Source organism: Cynocephalus volans, chromosome 12 (assembly GCF_027409185.1).
Source record: "Cynocephalus volans isolate mCynVol1 chromosome 12, mCynVol1.pri, whole genome shotgun sequence".
NCBI classification, from domain to species: Eukaryota; Metazoa; Chordata; class Mammalia; order Dermoptera; family Cynocephalidae; genus Cynocephalus; species Cynocephalus volans.
In genome coordinates, this window is record NC_084471.1 from 52258694 (window position 1) to 52279587 (window position 20894).

The 20894-nt window shown below is 34.3% G+C and overlaps 1 protein-coding gene and 1 pseudogene across 1 annotated transcript in view; both read right to left on the bottom strand.

Annotated features, from left to right (window-relative positions):
• NUP107 (nucleoporin 107) overlaps positions 1-20894 on the bottom strand; it is a 44247-nt gene that overhangs the window by 19232 nt on the left and 4121 nt on the right. Inside the window, exons 5-14 of the mRNA XM_063075554.1 lie at positions 18775-18919; positions 14929-15032; positions 12238-12365; positions 11450-11498; positions 7151-7222; positions 6726-6814; positions 4655-4733; positions 2920-3033; positions 443-533; positions 225-301 (exon numbers count right to left, since the gene is read on the bottom strand). Coding sequence (XP_062931624.1) covers positions 225-301; positions 443-533; positions 2920-3033; positions 4655-4733; positions 6726-6814; positions 7151-7222; positions 11450-11498; positions 12238-12365; positions 14929-15032; positions 18775-18919 — 948 coding nt within the window. The remainder of the gene's footprint in view (positions 1-224; positions 302-442; positions 534-2919; positions 3034-4654; positions 4734-6725; positions 6815-7150; positions 7223-11449; positions 11499-12237; positions 12366-14928; positions 15033-18774; positions 18920-20894) is intronic.
• Positions 4787-4884, bottom strand: LOC134361423 (small nucleolar RNA U13; annotated as a pseudogene).

Genomic DNA, 20894 nt, shown 5'->3' on the forward strand with positions numbered 1-20894 from the left:
TATCTCCTTCATATTTTTGCCTCGTATCAGTGTTTAATTCTTAGTACTTAATGTCTGAATAATTCTGATAAGTAGTTAAGTCTATCTCTCCACTTTATTGGAAGTTTTTTGAAAAGAGGAACTTCAGCTTTATGCTACTTAAACATTTCACAGCCCCTCAGTAGGCCTTTGATTAATTAAATTTAAGTAATAATCAGTATCAGCAAATATTTTGTTTATCTTACATCTTCTGCCATTCTCCAACAACTTATTTTCCAAACGCGTCTATATGGGTTCCCTTCAATAGGTTCCAATTCCGTTCCTATAATACAGTAAAAGAAATAAAATTTCCAGCTTAAAATGAGATCTTATTTCAATCACTTCTAAAAAGAAAAGCTACAGTTCACAAAGATTAGCATTTAGTTCTAAATATCTTTATCCTCAACTCTCAGAATATAAATACCTCCATTAACATTAGGGTCATGATACAGTTTCCAGCCTTCAAGTGTTGCAGCTCTCCATGCTTGACCACAACGTTTACAGAGTCGTTGTGCCTTTAAAAACAAGACAGAGCAGTTAGTCAAATAACCAGTGTAGTTCTGAAAAAAGTACTTGTGCTTTACAGTAAAGGATAACCAACATATGTCAAGATTAGATGACTTATGGCACAAATGTTACAAAGGATAATGTAGGCAATTAATAATGGCATTCCACTTTACCAACATATGCATGTCCTTGTGGTCTCTGCCTTTCTTTTCCTAACAATCCCTTTTCTCTTTGATTTCAGGCTTACCAATAGGTTCCCATGGCGTCCACTGGCATTTAATACCACTAGAAACCAGATGTGGCTAGAGGTTGATGACCCTTGATTTATGTAAAAGTATTGGAAAAACACTGTTAGTATCTATAATGACAAGGTTGCTGTCGTTCATTTAGTCCATTGATAATATTTCTTTATGTTTAAGATGACCAATAAGGTGTGCTTAATATACCAATAAGGTAGATACATGTTTGTTGTTCCATTATCCCTTTAGGAAACCACCTCTTCCTTAGTCTTAGTTCATATGGTTTACATAGGCCTGATCCCATTCTAGAACTCTAGGGTTAGGCACATGATCTACCAAGAATCACAACCAGGATTCTTGCTAGAAATACGTGGAAAGAAAATACACTCCTTTTGCTGGGATTGCTAGCTGGCAGAAGAATGTAAACTTGGAGCTGCTGGTGGCCATTACTGACGCAACATGGAGAGTGGCTTCCTGGGAATGAAGCCATAGAGAGGAGGGCAGAGCTATGGACCTTGGAAAGGGACAGTATTCTAGTGACATCTTTGGAGTCTCTGGATCCTGCTTAAAGGCAGATATAACCCTCTACACTTCCCAGTTCCATGAGCCAATCAATTCTTCCCTTGTAAGCATAAAGTAACTTAGGTTGGGTTTCTGTCACTTGAACTGAGAGAGCCTGATTAATACAACTAGTTGAAGATTATCATACCCCAGACATCTTTCTGAATTTATGACCTTTAAAAATCATGAGAGCTATGTAGCAATTAACCTGGAAAAATGTTTTGATATGCTATCTTAAAAAGGCAGGACACTGAATATAGAGCCTTGGAAACATTATGCTAAGTGAAATAAGCCAGACACAAAAGCACAAATACTGTATAATTCCACTTACACAAAATATCTAGTATGATTCCACTTATATGTCAGAGAGATAGTAAGTAGATTAGAGGTTACCAGGGGCTGAGAAAAGAGGAGAATGGGGAGTTATTGCAAAATGGTTACAGAGGTTTTGTTGGGGTGATGAAAAAGTTTTGGAAACAGACAGTGGTGATTTCACAATATTGTTAATGTAATCAATGCCACTGAACTGCACACTTAAAAAGGGCTGTAAGTAGGGCCGAGCCCGTGGTGCACTCGGGAGAGTGCGGCGCTGGGAGCGCGGCGACGCTCCCACCGCGGGTTTGGATCCTATATAGGAATGGCCGGTGCACTCACTGGCTGAGTGCTGGTCACGAAAAAAGACAAAAAAAAAAAAAAAAAAAGGGCTGTAAGTAAATAAAATAAACCCATTATCTGTGGTGATATAAATGAGACCTTGACAGTTTCTATTTTTCAAGCCTTCAGTAACATAATCGTTTTCTGTTTTTTAAGATAAATCCCTCTTGTTTACCACTGCAATTCCTAGTGTCTTGCACTTAGCCTGGCAGAATGGTTAGGACTCAGATATATTCTGAATAAGTGAATATGTGATATCAATTTCTTTTCTTAATTAAAAAAAAAGAATAATCCAAGACTTACTACTATAAGAAATGACTTAATATATGCTAATGATTGATCACACAGAACAAACACTTTGAACTAACATACATCTAAAAACATTGCCAAAAGTACTGAAAAACAGGTACAATATAATATCTGAAGCTTGAAACTCCTACGCATCAGACTGCCTCACCTAGAAAGTCAACAAATCCATTTCATAAACTAGTTAGATACTTAACATTCTATGTATAAGATCTTAACTATCACACACATCTTGAAGAGATGGGGTTAAAAAGAAGTTTGAGGGCCACTGTAGCCTTCAAGTGCCTAAATAGTGTCACCTGGAATTAGGGTAGACTTAATTCTAAACTCTTAAAACTAAGAATTAGAAATAATGGGGCTATGGCTAGGATATACAGTGCAATATAGACAGGCAAAGTTTGACTTGTTATAAAGAATTTTCTAATAATTAGAGCTGTATAAACTAGAGTGCACTGCTTTCCAAAGCAATGTGTTCCTTATCACTGGAAATGTTCAAACAGGAAGTTAGATTCAAAATATTGTGAATGGAATTACTGCATTGAGGAAGAATATTAGGTGGCCACAAAAATCTCTTCCAACTCTTAAAGAGTCTATGACTTTTAAAAACTCGACAAGCAAGGTATTCATGATTTACCTCTTCTGTCATTCCAGCACGAATTAGAGTGAAAAGATATTTGAGTAATCTAACTTCATCTTCTCTATCTAGATCATCAAGGGGCATTTTCTGTCTTATGGGAGCATCAGGGTCCTGTAAAAAAAAAAAACACCAAAACATATAAATCCTTTGTACCTACATATATTTTAACCATGAACAAGAGATGATAAATCTATCCTAAGTTTATTACACAGGTAAATTCATTTATAATTTAGTTAAGTAACAAAGGGAATGAAAGTGTCACAAGTGTTAAAAACAGCCACACAACTGTCTGCTGTCCCACTTATAACAGACTCCACTGGCTCACAATGGCACACGTCTAGATCAAGCAAGGTAGAAACACCACCAGCCCAGCCCAGCCTAATCCAGGTAATACTAGAAGATGACTTGAGCTTCACTCTGTCACAGCAGCAACATAGCCAAGTTAATTCTAAACAGAATTATACCTAGATGGAGGATGAAAGAGAAAAAACTAAAGGAATCTATTCTATGATTAGAAAGTGTTTAACTGGTACTTTCTGAGAACACATGGGAAAAGAGCCTGTGAAGACCATTCTGGGATTAATACAATTATAAAACACATCAGTGCCCAATAAAAAAAATTTAAATAGATTTCTAAGAAATAAATAAAAACCCCTTAACATGGTTATTCCTACCTACTACCTTTCACATGTCTTTTTTTTTTAAATTTATTTTTTAGTGGCTGTCTGGTACCAGGATTCAAACCCCCATCCTTGGTTTTATCGGCGTCACACTCTAACCAAGTGAACTAACTGGCCAGCCCCCATGTGCTTTTAAATATTTAGGGTAATACACTGTCCTCACGTTAGCAGCAAATGGATCACATGATCTACAGGATAAATTTCAAATGAAAAACAATTTAAATGTGACTTAAGAAAGGAAATAATTCTTATTCCACATTATTGACTATACAATAATATGAATAACAATTCAGAAAATGGAATGCATAATGGGTCCATTGGCTACTTTCACAAACATTTTGCAGGCAGTCATTCAATGTTGGAACATGGTCTCTCTCTGGCAAAAGGAAATCACCAGCTGTTATGAGTAAATGATTTTCAGCTGTTGCTTTCTACAAGGTAATTTAGGTACAATTTATTTCATCTTCCAATAGTTTCCAAGCAATTTTCATCAAAAACTACTTTGTTAGCAAATGGAATTTTATTAATTTTTCCAATAGTTACTTATTTCTCTCACTCTGCACTATAAACATTTCAGGTACTCCCACCTGTCACAAAGCTCTATTCCCTTATTTATGAAATAGTTCAGCTCCAGTTCTTTGCAAATCCACTGTTATTGCTATTATTCATATCCTAGAATGACCTTTCTAACCTCAAGCTACTTCACACAGCTTCCTTTTTCCCCCCCTGCTTTCTGTATAAAAGAACTTTCATAGATCACTACCTTATAGTTGAACAATCGAACCTTGCTGTAAGACCAAAATTAACTTGTTTTTAATGCTGGCAAATTAGGTACACTTTCCATACCTTCTTTACAATTTACAATTCAAAGGCCATAAATAAGTTTAAATACATTCCATCAAATTCAAATGCAACTAGTTTTTTAAAGTAAAAACTGTATGCAAACCTTCAGGAAAGTAAACCAAGAATCCAAGATTGAGAAAAAAATTCTCTACCTTAAAAAAGCAAATCACTTAACTTTGAAGATGACTTTGATCTCAAAGAGCACTTACCAATTCAGTGACAAGAGGACGAACACTTCCTATATAAGAAACTAGTGGCCGTTGTTTTAAGGTATGCAGAGTATTTTCCCTGAAATGAAAAGTACCAAATTTTTAAAAGCGGGGCAATTTTTTTTCTTTTCATGTCAGATGGGTAATGTGCCAATGTCATAACAAGGTTTACAGGGAAACACATAGGGTGATTGAATATCCAATCATCAAGCTTATGAACCAAAAAGAATCAAAAAAGGGGCAATTTTAATAGGTCTATTTTAAAAAATCAAATCAAGTCAAAGTAAAATAAGATTACAAACCCAGAAAACACATGTAAAAATCCTTAATACAGAAGTGCATTTGAGCTCAGATGACTAATGATGTTGAACACTTTTTCATGTCCTTATTGGTCATTCACCTATCTGCTTTTGAGAGATATCTGTTGTCCAAAGGGGTTATCTTTTTATTATTGAGTTGTAGTTCTATGTTTCTTCCAGTCTGTGCTTGCCCCCATTTTCTTAATGATGCTTTTTAATGAGAAGTTAATTTTGATGAAGTCAAATCAATTTTTTCCTGATTACTGCATTCTGTGACCTAAGAAACATTTGCCTATCCCCAAGTTATAAGGATATCTTCCTATGTTTTCCTCTAAAAGCTTAATGGTTTTTAGCTTTTATATTTAGGACTATCATCCACCTTGAATTAATTGTTGGGTATGATGAGAGGATGTGATGGTGTCAGTGTTAATCTATTTTTAACATAGATACTGTTTTTCTGTACAATTTGTTAAAAAAGACATTGCATTCCCCACTGGACTGCTTTGATGCCTTTGTTAAAAACCAAATGACCATATCAATGTGTGTGTATTTGGGGTTTCTCTATTCTGTTTCATTGATCAACAAGGAAAGGAGGCTAACTCATGAAAAACTTGCAAAAACCTTACTAGAGCATTTTAACTTCAAAAATAATTTTTTTTGAAAAAGAAAATTTCTCTGCCTTTCAGAAAAATTACAACTACTCAAGATTTAATTTTTAACAACATTGAATAGCACAAATTTCCTAGTTAAGCAGAGAAAAGACATAGTAATTGACTTATAATCTTTGTACATAATGTTATCAAATTAAAATGCAATCTGAACTTATTCAAATCTTAAATAAACTGTCCCTTCAACCTAGGGGTGCTTTCTGGCTTTAAGGGCCTATAATAATTTTGAAGTATTAAAGGATTTAAAGAACATAAATTTAAACAACAAAAACAAGTAGCTAGAAACATGGCAGAAGTATCTTCTTGATAAACAAATATGATTATTAAGAAAAAGCATCAAGGTGATTATTTGAAAACATGAATTGGATCACCTCATTCTACTATTCTCAAGGTTCCAGGGCCAGCCCCTGGCTCACTTGGGAGAGTGTGGTGCTGATAACACCAAGGCCATGGGTTTGGATCCCTATATAGGGACGGCCGATTAGCTCACTTGGGAGAGCATGGTGCTGACGACACCAAGTCAAGGGTTAAGATACCCTTACCAGTCATCTTTAAAAAAAAAAAAGGTTCCCATCATATTTAGAATAAAGTCCAAAACCCTTACCTTGGCTTGCCTGTAGAAGTCTTATATGATCTAGCTCTGTCCAATCTCATTTCCTTACCATCCTTTTCCTGGCTGTGTTGCCATAGACAATTTTGTGCAAATACTTTACCTTCTCAGGGTCTTTGCAGCTTCTGTTTGTGCTCAGAACACTTATCTCAGCTTTTTGAATGGCTTGCCTTCCTTTATTTCTTAAAAGCCTCTTACTACCTGTTACTTCCTTTGAGAGGCCTTCCTTGACCACCTCTTCTACTCAAAGTAGTACCTCCTATCATCCTCTATCCATTAACTGATTCATTTTTTTTCCCCAAAGCTCTTAATACCTAACAGGATATATATTTGTTTAGTTGCTATCTAACTCTTGTAAACAATTATAAATTCCATAAAGGCTGGGCAGATTGAACAAAATAAAACTGAACAAAGTAAAAACTGAATATTTATTGAAAGATGAATAGACAAAATCAACATTAAGTAATTTTAAGAATAAAAGCCTAGTGACTTACCAATATACTGATTTTGCATAAAACTCAATATTATCAGAAAATTCTCCAATCTCATCTTTGGCAATACTCTCTAACCAATCTACCACCAGCTAGGAAAGAAAAAAAAAAAATATATATATATATTAGCATTAACTACAGAATCTATTAGTGTTACCACTATTTTAACTTTGTTAAGATAACTAAATATTATGGCAAAAGAATGAAATCTTTCATAGGAACAATGCAGTTTTTAACAGGCTATTCCTCGAAATACTAGGGCTACTATTTAAAAATAGAACAAGATTTCTAATTCCTTTCAATTACAAATAAAAAAATCAAGTAGAAAAAATTTTTTAAAGTTTTAAATTAAAAAACTTCAGTACTTTGTATGTCATTGACCTTTTCTCCATGTTTTGTAAAGAAATATTTAAAAATTCTAGTCATACCTGACTTTGCCGGACAAGCGAATCTCTCTGAAATAATGCTTCCACAACTGTTTTTTCACTGGCATTCAGAGCCTATTATTAAAATTATTTAAAGAATGGAAAGAAAGAAAAAGGAGATTCTCTAAAAATATTATTTTAACAGATATGTAAGTACATTTAATCACTCATATGTAAACATTCTACCACACAGTAAATGTGTATATTCATCTTTGAAAAATATCTATAAATAAATTTCCAACTGCTAGATCAATTTGCAGCTGCTCTCACCTGATATTTTAATTCTTTAGACTTGGAATTTTAAAAATCTATTTCTGAGAATTCAGATGTAATGTTTTAGGGAAAAATAAACAAAATAAAATGAAACAAAAAAATTATAATAAAAGGCTGGACGCAGCCATGTAACATATTAGAAAATAAACATTTAAAAACTTTAAAGTCTTTTCCTTCAACACAGCAGAAGTTGATAAGTAATAAAACCTAAGAGCAATCCAAGACTCTAAAGACTGACTTTAAAAGACAACTTGATGATAAATATTGGTAAGTAATACTAAGCAATATAATATATTGTGACTAGTTCAAGCATGAGTCAAACTTATTAATTAATCCATTTTATTCATGGGCTAAAGGAGAAAAGGTACATGAACTTCTCGACAGATGCCAAAATGTCAGTTGATAAAAATGTCTTCATAAATCAGAAATAGAAGACTATTTCACTAATGTAATAGACTATCTAAATGATACCTCTAGAAAATAATATACCTAACTGTGAAGTGAGACATACTCTTTAAAATCCACAACACAAAAAGAATAAGAATCTGCTATTACTCACCTTTACTTTGAAAATTCTAGCTAACATAATAAAACCAGAAAAAGAACTAAGTAGCAGTAAGTATGGAAAAAGAGTCAAAGTCATAACTATTTGTAGATATTAGGATTGCCTACGTAGAAAACCAAAGACAATCAATGGAAAACTACTAAAACTAATAAGTGAACTCAATAAATAGCCAAATATAAGATAGTCTTTCTGGATGTGCATGTTACTTTGGTGGAATGAAGTAAAGTAAAACGAATGTGGGATAAATAAATTTAAAGATTGAAAAAATATTTTAAAATATTTTAGGTGAAAAAGCAGATTAACAGATACATACATTAACAGACAGTTGAAATTACTTACTATAAAAAAATTTTCTCCTTTTTTGACTATATAGTCTTCAAACATGAATTACTTTTAAAATTATAAATTAAAAAGTAATAAACCTCAAAAAGGCATCCGGTGTTGATGGTTTTACAAGGATATTTTTACCAAACCTTCAAAGAACAGGTATCCTATGTCCTTCAAATGGAGCACAAAGAAATGATGGAAGATCTCTGAGCTTGTTCTGGAGAGCTAGCACAATTCTAGATACCAAAACTAGATAAGAATAAGTTAAAAAAATAACACATTTGGGAAAGCCCTAAATAATATGCTAGCTAGTAAAATTTAGTACTAAATTTAGGAACATATCATGATTGAGAGTTTATCCTATCTGAGGATAATCAACATTAGGAAAACTATTATTGCAAGCCATTCCATTAATAAGTGAAAGCAGATATCTACAGAAGCTAAAAACACTTGACTGCTTTCAATATCCATTCCAACCAACTCTTCACAACTTAGAAGAATAAAAACATCCTGAATCTATAGTAAAACATCAGATGTAAAGATGAAACAAAAACATTCTTTTCAGAACAAGAAAAGAATGTCTGCTATTACCAATATAACTCAACGTTGTATGGAGTGCTCTTGTCAAAGCATTGAAGAAAGTAAAAAAAAAAATGAGGGACAGAAAAAATAAAGAATTAAGAAAGAAATAAGATGTACCAGCCAGCTGCCAAAAAAAAAAAAAAAAATGAAGAGAAATGAGGGATAAAGATTAGAAAGGATTAAGGAAAACTCACTACCTGTAGATAATTTCTGCCATCACAGAAAACTCAATAAAATCAAATGAAAAATCTATTAAGAGGGCCAGCTGGTTAGCTCACTTGGTTAGAGCACGGTGCTGCTGGTAACACCACGGTCACAGATTCAGATCCCTTACCTGTCAGCCACCAAAAAAAGAAAAAGAAAAATCTACTAGAGCTAATAAGAGAGTTCAGAAAAACGGTCAAATATGAGCACTATCCGTAAATCAATAACTTCCCATTTGACAGTAATAACTAATTAGAAAATATAAGAGGAAAGAGAATCCATTTATAATAGGACTTACACAGAATTTATATAGAAGAGCACAAGACCTATATAAAAGATCTGAATAAATGTAGAGGTTCAAAATGGTAAAGATGTCATTTCTCCCCAAATTAACTAACAATGCAATATTACTTCAATAAATATCCTAATAGGACCTTTAAATAATGGAAATTGTAAAGTTTGTCTGGGGTAAAAAATTGTGCAAAAGTAGCCAAAAATGTATTTAAAAATTGGAGAAGGGGGAAAGAAAAATGGGAAATGGGGATGTACCAAATATCAAAACTTTTGAGTTAGAGTGACTCAGTTGTGTAGCACTGGCTTTCAAATGAATTAATCAATAAAACAAAAAACATTCATGTATAAATATGATCTGTATATGAAATTGGTTAAATGTGTCTCCCGAAAGTTCATGTAATGGAAACTTGACCCCCATTGTAACAGTGCTAAGAGGGTAGGAAACCTGATGATGGTATTTGAAAGGTGGGACCATTAAGAGGTAATTAGATTGTGAGGATTGTGCCTTTGTGAATGGATTAATCCATTCACGGAGTAATGAGCATGGCTCTGATGGCTTTCTAAGGAGAGTGAGTGAGAAGGTTAACTCTCTTCCTCATCCCATTCTATTCATGTGACACCCTAGTCACCATGGGACTCTGTAGAGGTCCCACACAGAAGAAGGCCCTCACCAGATGTGTTCCCTGGACTTTGGACTTCCAAGCCTATGAAACTATAAGAAATAATTTCATTTCTTTGTAAATTACCCAGTTTCAGGTATTCTGATGTAAGCAACAGAAATGCACTAATACAGTATATTATAAAGGTAAATCAAATCAATAAAAAAATGGTGGCCCATTTGGTAAGTAGTGTTGGGAAAAATGAATATTCATTCAAAAAAAAGTTAAATCTCTTGCTTACTTTAGAGACAAACTTACTCCAGTTGAATTCAAGAGCCTATTATGTAACCTCTTCACTTAAAATGAGACTTAAATTCAGGAAAAAACATTGAGGAATATTTTTAAAATAGGTAGTAAAGGCCTTCCTTAGCAAGACATAAGATAAAGAATGCTAAAGGAAAACATGGTAGATATGATCAGATAAAAATGGAAAAGATCCCATAAACAAAGGTGAAAGACAAGTGACAGAAAGGAGAATATCATTAACATGTATAAGGAAAAGAATAAGAAAACAATAGGAAAGTAAGCGAAGGATATGAATATAGAGTTCATATGACAAATACAAATGGATAAAAGAATGAAAAAATACTCCATCTCACCAGAGATGAGGATATGCATATTAAAACAATGAGACACCTTCCCACAATTGGCAAAATAAAAGGATTGATAATATTCCATATGACAGTAATAAACATTTTCATACACTATTAGCGAGGGCATAAACTGGTATAGTCTATCAGGAAGGTACACAACAACCTTTATCAAACTTTGGCCCAACAATTTCACTTCCAGAAATATAGGAAATACTTGCACACATACACAAGAATGAAGAAGAATGTTTACTACATTATTGATTGGTGCAACAAAAATACTAGAAACAATCTAAATATGTCCAGCAGAGTCTGAACAATTACAGTACATTTATACTCTAACATACTATGCAAAAATATGGTAAACCTATGTGAATTGACATTAAAAAACTCTAAAACATTAATGAATAAAAAAGTTCTCAGTATAATGTATAAATAAAATAATATTGTATGTTAAAAAAACAAACTCTGTGTGTGTGTGTGTGTGTGTGTGTGTGTGTGTGTGTATAAAGGTGCATAGAAAAATGTCTGGTAGGATACATACCAAATTGTTACACTGAATAGTCAGTGGGATAAAAAAGGACTTTTAATGTAAATCAATATTTGATTATTTTGTGACATTGTATCTTTTATTTACTCGTAAAATATGTAAAATGAAGAAACTCAATGTGGATCCCCATACTGGCCAGCCACCAAAAAGAATTAAAAAAGAGAAACTCAAGATGGAGAGTTGAAAATCAAATCCTATTCGTAAAAAACATTTTAACTTTTAAGCATTTATAAAGAAAAAAATTAATACAAAACTTACAGTAACTGCAAACATATTTTCCTCTTCTAATGCAGACTGTATTCTATCTCTGGGGGAAAAAATAACACAAAATGAAAAGGCCTTATTTCACATGGATGTATGAACTCACCTTTTAAGCTATATGCATGCACAAACCCGTATTCCATCCAGCATAAACAAATGAGTTTCCAATTAAATTAGTCACCACACTCTAAACATAAGATACAAGTAGTAAATGCCTGCTGAATCTGATACTGACCTAAAAATACACACTGCAAAAAGTCTTTAATGGCTACCTACTAATGCATACACCTCTTTCATATAACATTTTCATATGGCAAAAATAAGAGAATAAAACTTTCTTTCAGTATTTTCTCATCAGGATGAGAAAGCAACAGAATGAGTGCCGAAACTACTGAGCATCTGAGAAAAGGAAAATTTCATTAACTTTTTTCAAACTTCCATACTACATAAAGTCTACCTTTCGGTTCTTTTTCTTAATTTATCCTCTCCTAAGTACTGCACTATTTTTAGCACTGTCCTTAAATCTTTATACATACCAGCTTTATGGCCCGATATCCCCCTCTTCCCGTATAACCCACTCCTGACAACTAAGGTATCAGAAGCGATAAGCATCAAAAATAGCAAAATCCTTACGGTCAGCTGATAATCACAAAAGCAAAGAAACTAAAAAGTTAAAAAAGAGCAAAACCTATTTCCAAGCACATCCTACTCTAATTTTTAAATTAACTTGCCTTTTGGTTTGGCACCTTATGTTTACTTCATTTATGAGTTCTATACAACTTTACCTATACAAGGAAGCCAGCAGCCTCCATGTGACCATCTCCTGTTGAAGAAGCCAGAGCATACTGGCTGTTTTTGAAAATTTTTGAAGTCCAGGTGTTGCTCGGCTCACTATTTTACTCAGTATATTCACCTGAATTATGAACACAGATGTAAAGAGGTTAATTTCTACAACTGTTGAGTCAATAATAACTTTGTATTAGAGTGCTAAAATATTTTTTATATATACATACATTTATATTATAAATTTTTCCTTCCTATTACGTGTTTCTCAATTGAATGCAATGTAATATTCTCACTAGAAATGGCTTTACTTTGGGGCAAGGTGCATTTATGTGAGTATACGTGTAAGAGTTTAACATACTCCAGATTTCATATTCAACCATAGCGGCCATGGGTACATTCTTTTCTCCCCATGCATCTACTCAGAAGATAAGTTACATAAACCTATACCTGACAAAATCTAACATGAACCAACATAGTAGCAATAAAAATTTAAAGAGATATCTTTAAATTACATTTAAAAATTTATGCCACGTAACAAATAAGAACCCACACATTGTCATTTCTAAACAAAACTTCACCAAATTACCTCCATGTTCCAGAATAGTGGTTTTAATCCTTTTTGGGGCCGAGGCACGTGTGAAAATCTAACGAAAGGTATGAATGTTCTCCCCAGAAATACACACTAAATATTCATCAGGAGAGTAAAGGACTGAGGATAAAGGAAATCTTTTTCAAACATTCTGAATAGTACCTCCTTATTTATAGAGGGGAATTAAGAAACAAGATTGTTCTCATTCAGAAAATGAATAATCACAATGGGTTTTCCAACCCTTTAAAAAGTATTCACAAAGTAATGCTACTACTGTCTTAAGACCAGCATTTAATAAAAGTGTTATCTCTACTTCACATTCATTTATTAAATTCTTTCTTTTTGTTTGTTGGCAGCTGGCCAGTACAGGAATCCAAACCCTTGACCTTGGTATTAACAGCACCACACTCTCCCAAGTGAGCTAACTGGCCAGCCCTCAATTGGAATTCCGACTCTAATGATTCACTAAGTGATTATTATTGCTTTTGTTTTTTAGTGAAGCTACTGCTTTTATAACAGAATGATTCAGAGATTATTTTAACAATATTAGATGCTCAAAAAATGTTGGCTATTACTATTTCAATTATCATTGAATGTAAGTTTTTTGAAGCCCTTTTTAAAAAAGACTTTATTTTTTAGGACAGTTTTAGGTTCACAGCAAAATTAAGCAGAAAGCACAGAGCACCCAAATACTTCTACCCCCACACATGTGCAGCCTCCCTCACTCCCTCACTATCAATATCTCGCATTAGAGGGGTACATCTGTTATAATCCATGAACCTACACTGACACATCATTATCATCCAAAGTCCACAGTTTACATTAGGATTCATTCTTTGTGGTGCACATTCCATGGGTTTTGACAAATGTACAATGACATGTAGCCACTATTATACCATCATACAAAAGTTTCACTGACCTAAAAATTCTCAGTGCTCCACCTATTCATCTCTCCCTCCCTACTAATTCCTGGCAACCACAGATCTTTTCACTGTCTCCATAGTTTTGTCTTTTCCAGAATGTCATGTAGTTGGTATTACACAGGACGTAGCCTTTTCAGATTGGCTTCTTTCACTTAGCAATACATTTTTCAGATTCTTTCCATGTTTCTTCATGGCTTGACAGCTCATTTCTTTTTAGCACTGAATACTATTCCATTGTCTGATATACCATAGTTTATTCATGAAACTACTGATGGACGTCTTGATTGCTTTCAAGTTTTTATGAATAAAGCTGCTATAAACATCTGTGTGCAGGTTTTTGTGTGGACATAAGTTTTCAACTCATTTGGGTAAATACCAAGGAGTGTGATTATTGAATCACACGGTAAGAATATGTTTATAAGAAACCACCAAATTGTCTTTCAAAGGGGCGATACCATTTTACATTCCCACCAGCAATGAATGAGAGTTCCTGTTGCTCCACATTCTCTCCAGTGTTTGGTAGTGAGTGTTTGGGATGTCTGGCATTCTAATAGGTACATAGTAGTATCTCATTGTTTTAATTAACAATTCCCTATCAACATATGATATGGAACATTTTTTCCATATGCTTATCTGCCATCTCTGTATCTTCTTTGGTGAGGTGCCTATTCCCATCTTTTGTCCATTTTTTAATTGGGTTGTTTGTTTCTTATTGTTCAGTTTTAAAGAGTTCTTTGAATATTTTGGATTTTCCATTTTTTGTTTTGTTTTTTGTTCTGGTGGCTGGCAGTACGGCAATTGAATCCTGGGCTTTGGTGTTATTAGCTCCATGCTCCAACCAACTGAGCTAATAAGCCAGCCCTTGGACTTTCCATTTTTCAAGCAGCAGAATCCTTTTGTCTCCCAGAGAAATTTTTTTTTCTTCTTTTCTGATGAGCGGTGATTTATTTAAAAAAATTTTTTTTCATTGTAACACAATTGATTATATACCCAAGAAATCTTGTATGGACCTTCAGTATGAAAAAAGCACAGATGCTCTGGCTGAAGTCACCATCACTCCTGCCACCATACCCCTAAGACATCTCCTTTAAACACAGCATGGAAATTCGCAGGTTAATGCTGTTCAAAAAAACTAAAATCTCTGAAGTCTGACCAATGATGGAATGAAATTAGCTTACCTGACTACCACAAATGTTTTCATACTCTTCCACAAGGTCAAAAACTGTAGTTGAAGAATGCTTCAAAAAAGATTGCAGGAAATCAGAAAACATACTCATGGTTGCTAGAACACATGACACAGAAAAGGAACAAAGAAAAATTAAGTGACATACTTCTGGGTAATTACGTTTGTTTGAAAACTTAAAAACATAGCTACAAATCTTTTCTTTATTCACTACTATATACATATATATACACACACACATATTTTTTTATGATGTTTACAAAGCTTTATTTAAAAGATTCAATTATTATACTGTTAAAATGAAAATACCACATACTACATAGTACATAAAGTTTAATCTCAATGTAAAAAAAGGAAATATGTCGAAGTACTGACAGAGGCTGTCTCTGAGTCAAAGGATTATGGTTAATTTTTCCTGCTTCCTTACATTTTCAGTAATTTCCAAATGTCATAATGAATTAGTCACAGTGAAACACAAGGCTAACAACCAAACCAGGAGACGCACGGTGACAGACTTCCAGGACTGCCAGTCCAGCAAGGGGGTAGTTTGTCCTTCAATCCCATAGCCAGGGCCAAACTTCAAGTTAGGCCTGGAGCACTCGGGCTACTTCTTCTGACTTTCATCTCAGCAGCCTTTTTTCCCAATGACCAAGTCTCCTCAGGCTACCTAGACTTGAGTCTTGTGGCAGGCCTGCCCCAAAGACTCCCGTCCAATCCCACCCTTTCCTGGATCCTGGGCCCTCAGGTCCTGTATTCTATCCTAAAGGAACTCTGGGCAATCCACTAGTCAGTTCTATACATATCTTTCTCATTTCCAATTATAGGATTTGTCCTTTAAAAGTGGCCAGGGACAAGGGGAGGCAAGGTTGCACTACCATATTTTCTAAAAAGTTTTAATGAGTAAAATACACATAACATAAAATGTATCATCTTAACCATTTTTAAGTACATAGTTCAGTAGCACCAAGTACATTCACATTATTGTGCTACCATCACCATCGTCCTTCCACAGAACTCTTTTCTTTTTTTCTTTTTTGTCTTTTTCGTGACCAGCACTCAGCCAGTGAGTGCACTGGCCATTCCTATATAGGATCCAAACCCGCGGCAGGAGCGTCGCTGTGCTCCTAGCGCCGCACTCTCCCGAGTGCGCCACGGGCTCGGCCCCACAGAACTCTGTTCATTTTGCAAAACTGAAATTCTGTGCCTGTTATACAATGATTCCCCATTCCTCACTTCCCTCAGCCCCTGGCAACCATTATTCTACTTTCTCTATATAAGTTTAACTACTCTAGGTATGTCTTTTAAGTTGAATCGTACAGCATTTGTCCTTTTGTGATTGGTTATTTCACTCAGCACAATGTCTTTAAGGTTCATCTATGTTGCAGCATGTGTCAGAATGTCCTTCCTTTTTGGCTGAATAATGTCCCATTGTATGGATAGACCAATTTTGTTTTTCCATTCGTCCATCAATGGACATTTGGCTTGCCTCCATCTTTTGGATACTGTGAATAATGCTATGAACATGGGTATAAAAATATCTCTTTGAGACCCTACTTTCTGTTCTTTTGGGTATATACCCAGAGGTGGAATTGCTGAATCGTATGGTAATTTTATTTTTAATTTTTTGAGGAACTGCCAAGTTGTTTTCCATAGTGACTACACCATTTTACATTCCCACTAATAGTGCACAAGCGTTTCAATTTCTCCACTATCAACATGTTTTTTTTGTTTTTTGTTTTTGCTTTTTTTGTTTGTTTTTGTTTTTTTATAGTAGCCATCCTAATGGATATAAGGTGGAATCTCACTGTAGTTTTGATTTGTATTTCCCTATTAGTGATACTGAGTATCTCTTCATATGCTTATTGGTCATTTGTATATCTTTTTTGTCTATTCAAGTCTTTTGCCCATTTTTTAATTGGGTTGATTTTTTGTTGTTGAGTTGTAGGAGTTCTTTATATATTTTGGATATCAGATATATGATTTGAAAATATTTTCTCCCAGTCCATGGGTTGCCTTTTCACTCTGTAGATTGTATTCTTTGATGCAGAGAATTTAAAAATTTTTATGTACCCTGTACTGGACAGCCACCAAAAAATTTTTTTAAATAAAATAAAATTTTTATGTAGTCCGCATGAGTCCGTTTCTGCTGCTTTTATGAAAACACCTGGTACTGGGTAACTTATAAGAAAACAAAATTTATTGCTTACAGTTTCAGAGGCTGGAAAGTCCGAAGTCCAGGGAACACTTATGGTGAAGGACTTCTTTGGTGGTGACTTTGGCGATGCAGGGTCTCATATGTTGAGAACGGTGGAGCAGAGAGGCTCTCACATGCTCTCCTTTTAAAGCCCTCAGAACTATGCCCATGACCACCATTATTAATCCAGTCATTAGGGCATGGTCCTCAGAATCTAATCACCACTTCAAGGCCCCATCTTTCTTTTTTTTTTTTTTTTAAAAGATGACCGGTAAGGGGATCTTAACCCTTGACTTGGTGTTGTCAGCACCACGCTCAGCCAGTGAGCGAACCGGCCATCCATATATGGGATCCGAACCCGGGGCCTTGGTGTTATTAGCACCGCACTCTCCCGAGTGAGCCACGGGCCGGCCCCAAGGCCCCATCTTTCAATTACCATAATAGGATTTCCCCCTCTCTTAACAGTGAGAGTGGGGAAGCAAGCTCCTAATACAAAAAACTTGGAGGACACAATTCTATCCATATCATAGTCCAAATTATCTATTTTTTCTTTTATTATCTCTAAATCTTTTAAGATCTCAAAGATGTACTAGTTATCAGTCTTTTCTGTATAAGCACTTACTACAAAAACCTGAGCCAAAATTTAAAACATCTGAATTATATTTAAGCACTCCATAACAAAGCAGCTGAGAAAGTTGTAACAGATATTAAATGATATGTTCCAATCAGGAAAAATATATACACTGTACTATAATGCTGTATAATATTTAAGTTCCTACCATTAAAATGGAACTTTTGTGTTCTATAGGTTAAGTAAAAAGTGATCTTAAGAAAGTTACTTAATCTCTTTGAGCAGCAGTTTCCTTTCCTCTAAAAAGGGAATAAGTATTGCAACCATTTAATGGACCATGGTAAGGACTACATGAGTTAATGCTTACATAGTGGTAAGCATACTGACTAGTTATATGTGAGCTTATGATGATGATAAAATGACGAAGAACCTATGTAATAATAATAAGTAGGTACACAAATTTTTTTTCTAAAGGGTAATGGTGATAGCCAATCAGAAACTAGCAAGGTCACAATACTATCTGAAATAACAGTATCAGTGTCCAGGCCAAAACAAAACATGTCAACAATGTTAGATTAAAAACTAAACCTAAAGAAAAAGAGATGCTCTTTCAACGGCACAAATAAGAAAAGAATAAAGATATGAGACCTGTCTAATAACCTAAAAGGCTGCTATTTATACTAAAAGATAAAATGGCAAGGTGCTGCTCTGACTGAGAACTAAGGTGAGGTTCTCAACCTTCACCATCAGACACTGCATCATTAGCATAGCTGTGACCATAACTAATTAGCTTAGTTCAAAATATATTACAGATAGAAGGAAGAAAGAAGGAAGGAAGATGGCCATCTACAAGCAAAGGAGAGAAGCCTCAGAAGAAATCAACCTTGCTAATACCTTTATGTTGGACTTCCAGCCTCCAGAAGTATGAGAAAATAATTTTCTATTGCTTAAGCCAACCCCCAAGAAAAAAAAAGAAAAATATATATTATAATGGCATTCAGGGACAAAAGCAGATCATTTCCTTGATCTTAGTAAAGTGAAAAGCTACTTTGTCACAAAGCTCAGCTCCATTTTACCTGCTTCTCCAGGATCATCCTCACGTAACATAACAGCACTGAGAGATACATCTTCTGTTACATTATGGGGCTCCATGTTTGTGAAGAGCCCTGAACGCTGGGATGAGAATGCAGCTGCCCAGTTACTGTCATCCAGATTAATTACCTTAAAAAAAAGAAAGATACAGAAAAGTGATAGAGCTATTGTCATTAAGATTTAAATTCTTTTAAACCTTATTTGGTATTTTTTTAAACCTAATGTATATGTTGTAACACCAAGGTCAAGGGCTTAGATCCCCATACCGGCCAGCCACCAAACAAATAAATAAATAAATAAGCAAACAAGACTTATGTATATGTTTTTTAAAGATAGCCACAGTACCATAGTGGCCAGCCACCGATAAATAAATAAATAAAATAAAATAAAATAAAAGACAGCCATAGTGGTTATTTTGTTAAGGAAATTATTATTATTTTTATTGTTTTCTTCTTTTTATTACTCCATACTTTTAAAAAAAAGCCAATAACATTTTATAAAATGTTCACATTTTGTAAAATTTAAGCTGATACTAATAGGCAAAATGAAGCCCTACCTTAGTAAATTCACCTCAATTTTTCTACCTTTGGGAAATTATATAGGATGAATGACCCAGTTTCTTCAACAAATGAATGGCAATGAAAAAAAGGATAAGGGAGGAACTAACAGATTAAACGACTTAAGAGACACACCAAGCAAATGCAACGTGTTGATCTTGTTTGGATTCTGACTTAAAGAAACTAACTTGCCAGTTAGCCAATTAGCTAACTTGATTAGAGCATGATGCGGATAACACCATGGTCAAGGGTTCGGATCCCCTTACCAGCTATCCACCAAAACCCAACAACAAAAAAACACTGCTAAACAAAATTTTAAAAATCTGGCATAACTCAACACTTAATGAAATATATATTATAATGAATATATATAAAATAGGTATTTGAAATGATAAAGAAATTACTCTGTGTGTTGGTTACATATGTTAATAGTATTGTATTTATGTAATTATGTCTCAGAGATACGTACTGAAGTATTTATGGATGAAATGGAATGATATCTGGGAGTTCTAAGGTAATGCAGGGGAAGTGCACGTGGTGAAGATGAAACAAAATCAGCCAAATGTTGACAACTGTTGAAGCTGGTGGGATCATGGGGGCTTACTCTATTAGTTTTGGACATGTTTCAAAGTAACCATAATAAAAAAAATTTTTAATTCACCTTTATTTAAAATCCAGGCATGAGCAACAATAAGAATGTTATCTTTTAATCAGTCTCCTCAAGGGAAAAGCTAAAGATAGGTGTGTGGACCCTGTGTATTCATGAGGTAGTAACTACAGGCTGAGAACAGCTTACCTGCAAGCTACTAGACAGTAATTACTACCAATTCTCTTCATTCTGAGTACTTACCATCATTAGTACAAGGATCAAACTGAAAATCTTGGTAGCAGACATATGGTAAATATATTAACACAGTGAATAATTTCACCTCTGTTAGGGCAATTATATCTAAGACCACCTCACATGGCTGATATTAAAATTGGCAAAAGAGGTCTGGCTGGTTAGCTGAAGTTGGTTAGAGTGTGGTACTGATAACCCTAAGGTCTGGGGTTTGATCCCTGTACTGGCCAGCCACCAAAAAAAAAAATAATACTTAAAAAATTTAATTGGCAAAAGAAATCAGAAACATACCTCTGACTACAAAGTAATTTTATAATAATCAATGCATATTTTCTCTGTTCTGGCCTTTAAGAGAGCAACAATTTTACTATCAATCTTGCAGTTCTGAAGCAGTGCAATAATAAAATCCATTTTCTTTTGCTTAAACTCAGAGGCAGCCAGTTGTTCACTCAAGTTTTTAAGTAGAACAAGATACACATTGCCAAAATAAACCAGTTTCAGAAGCAGAGTAAAATTATTCAATGAGTAGGTCACCGTTAGATATTAACACTCTAAAAATCTATAAGACTATAATAAATTTTAGAGATCAATTTAACCTTTTACAACAAGGAGGTGTTTAACACGCAAAAGGAGATGTTTAACACGCAAAATTATCCTTCAAAAACACCTAATTTAGACAGTATAATGTGTGCATAAAAGTGTGTGC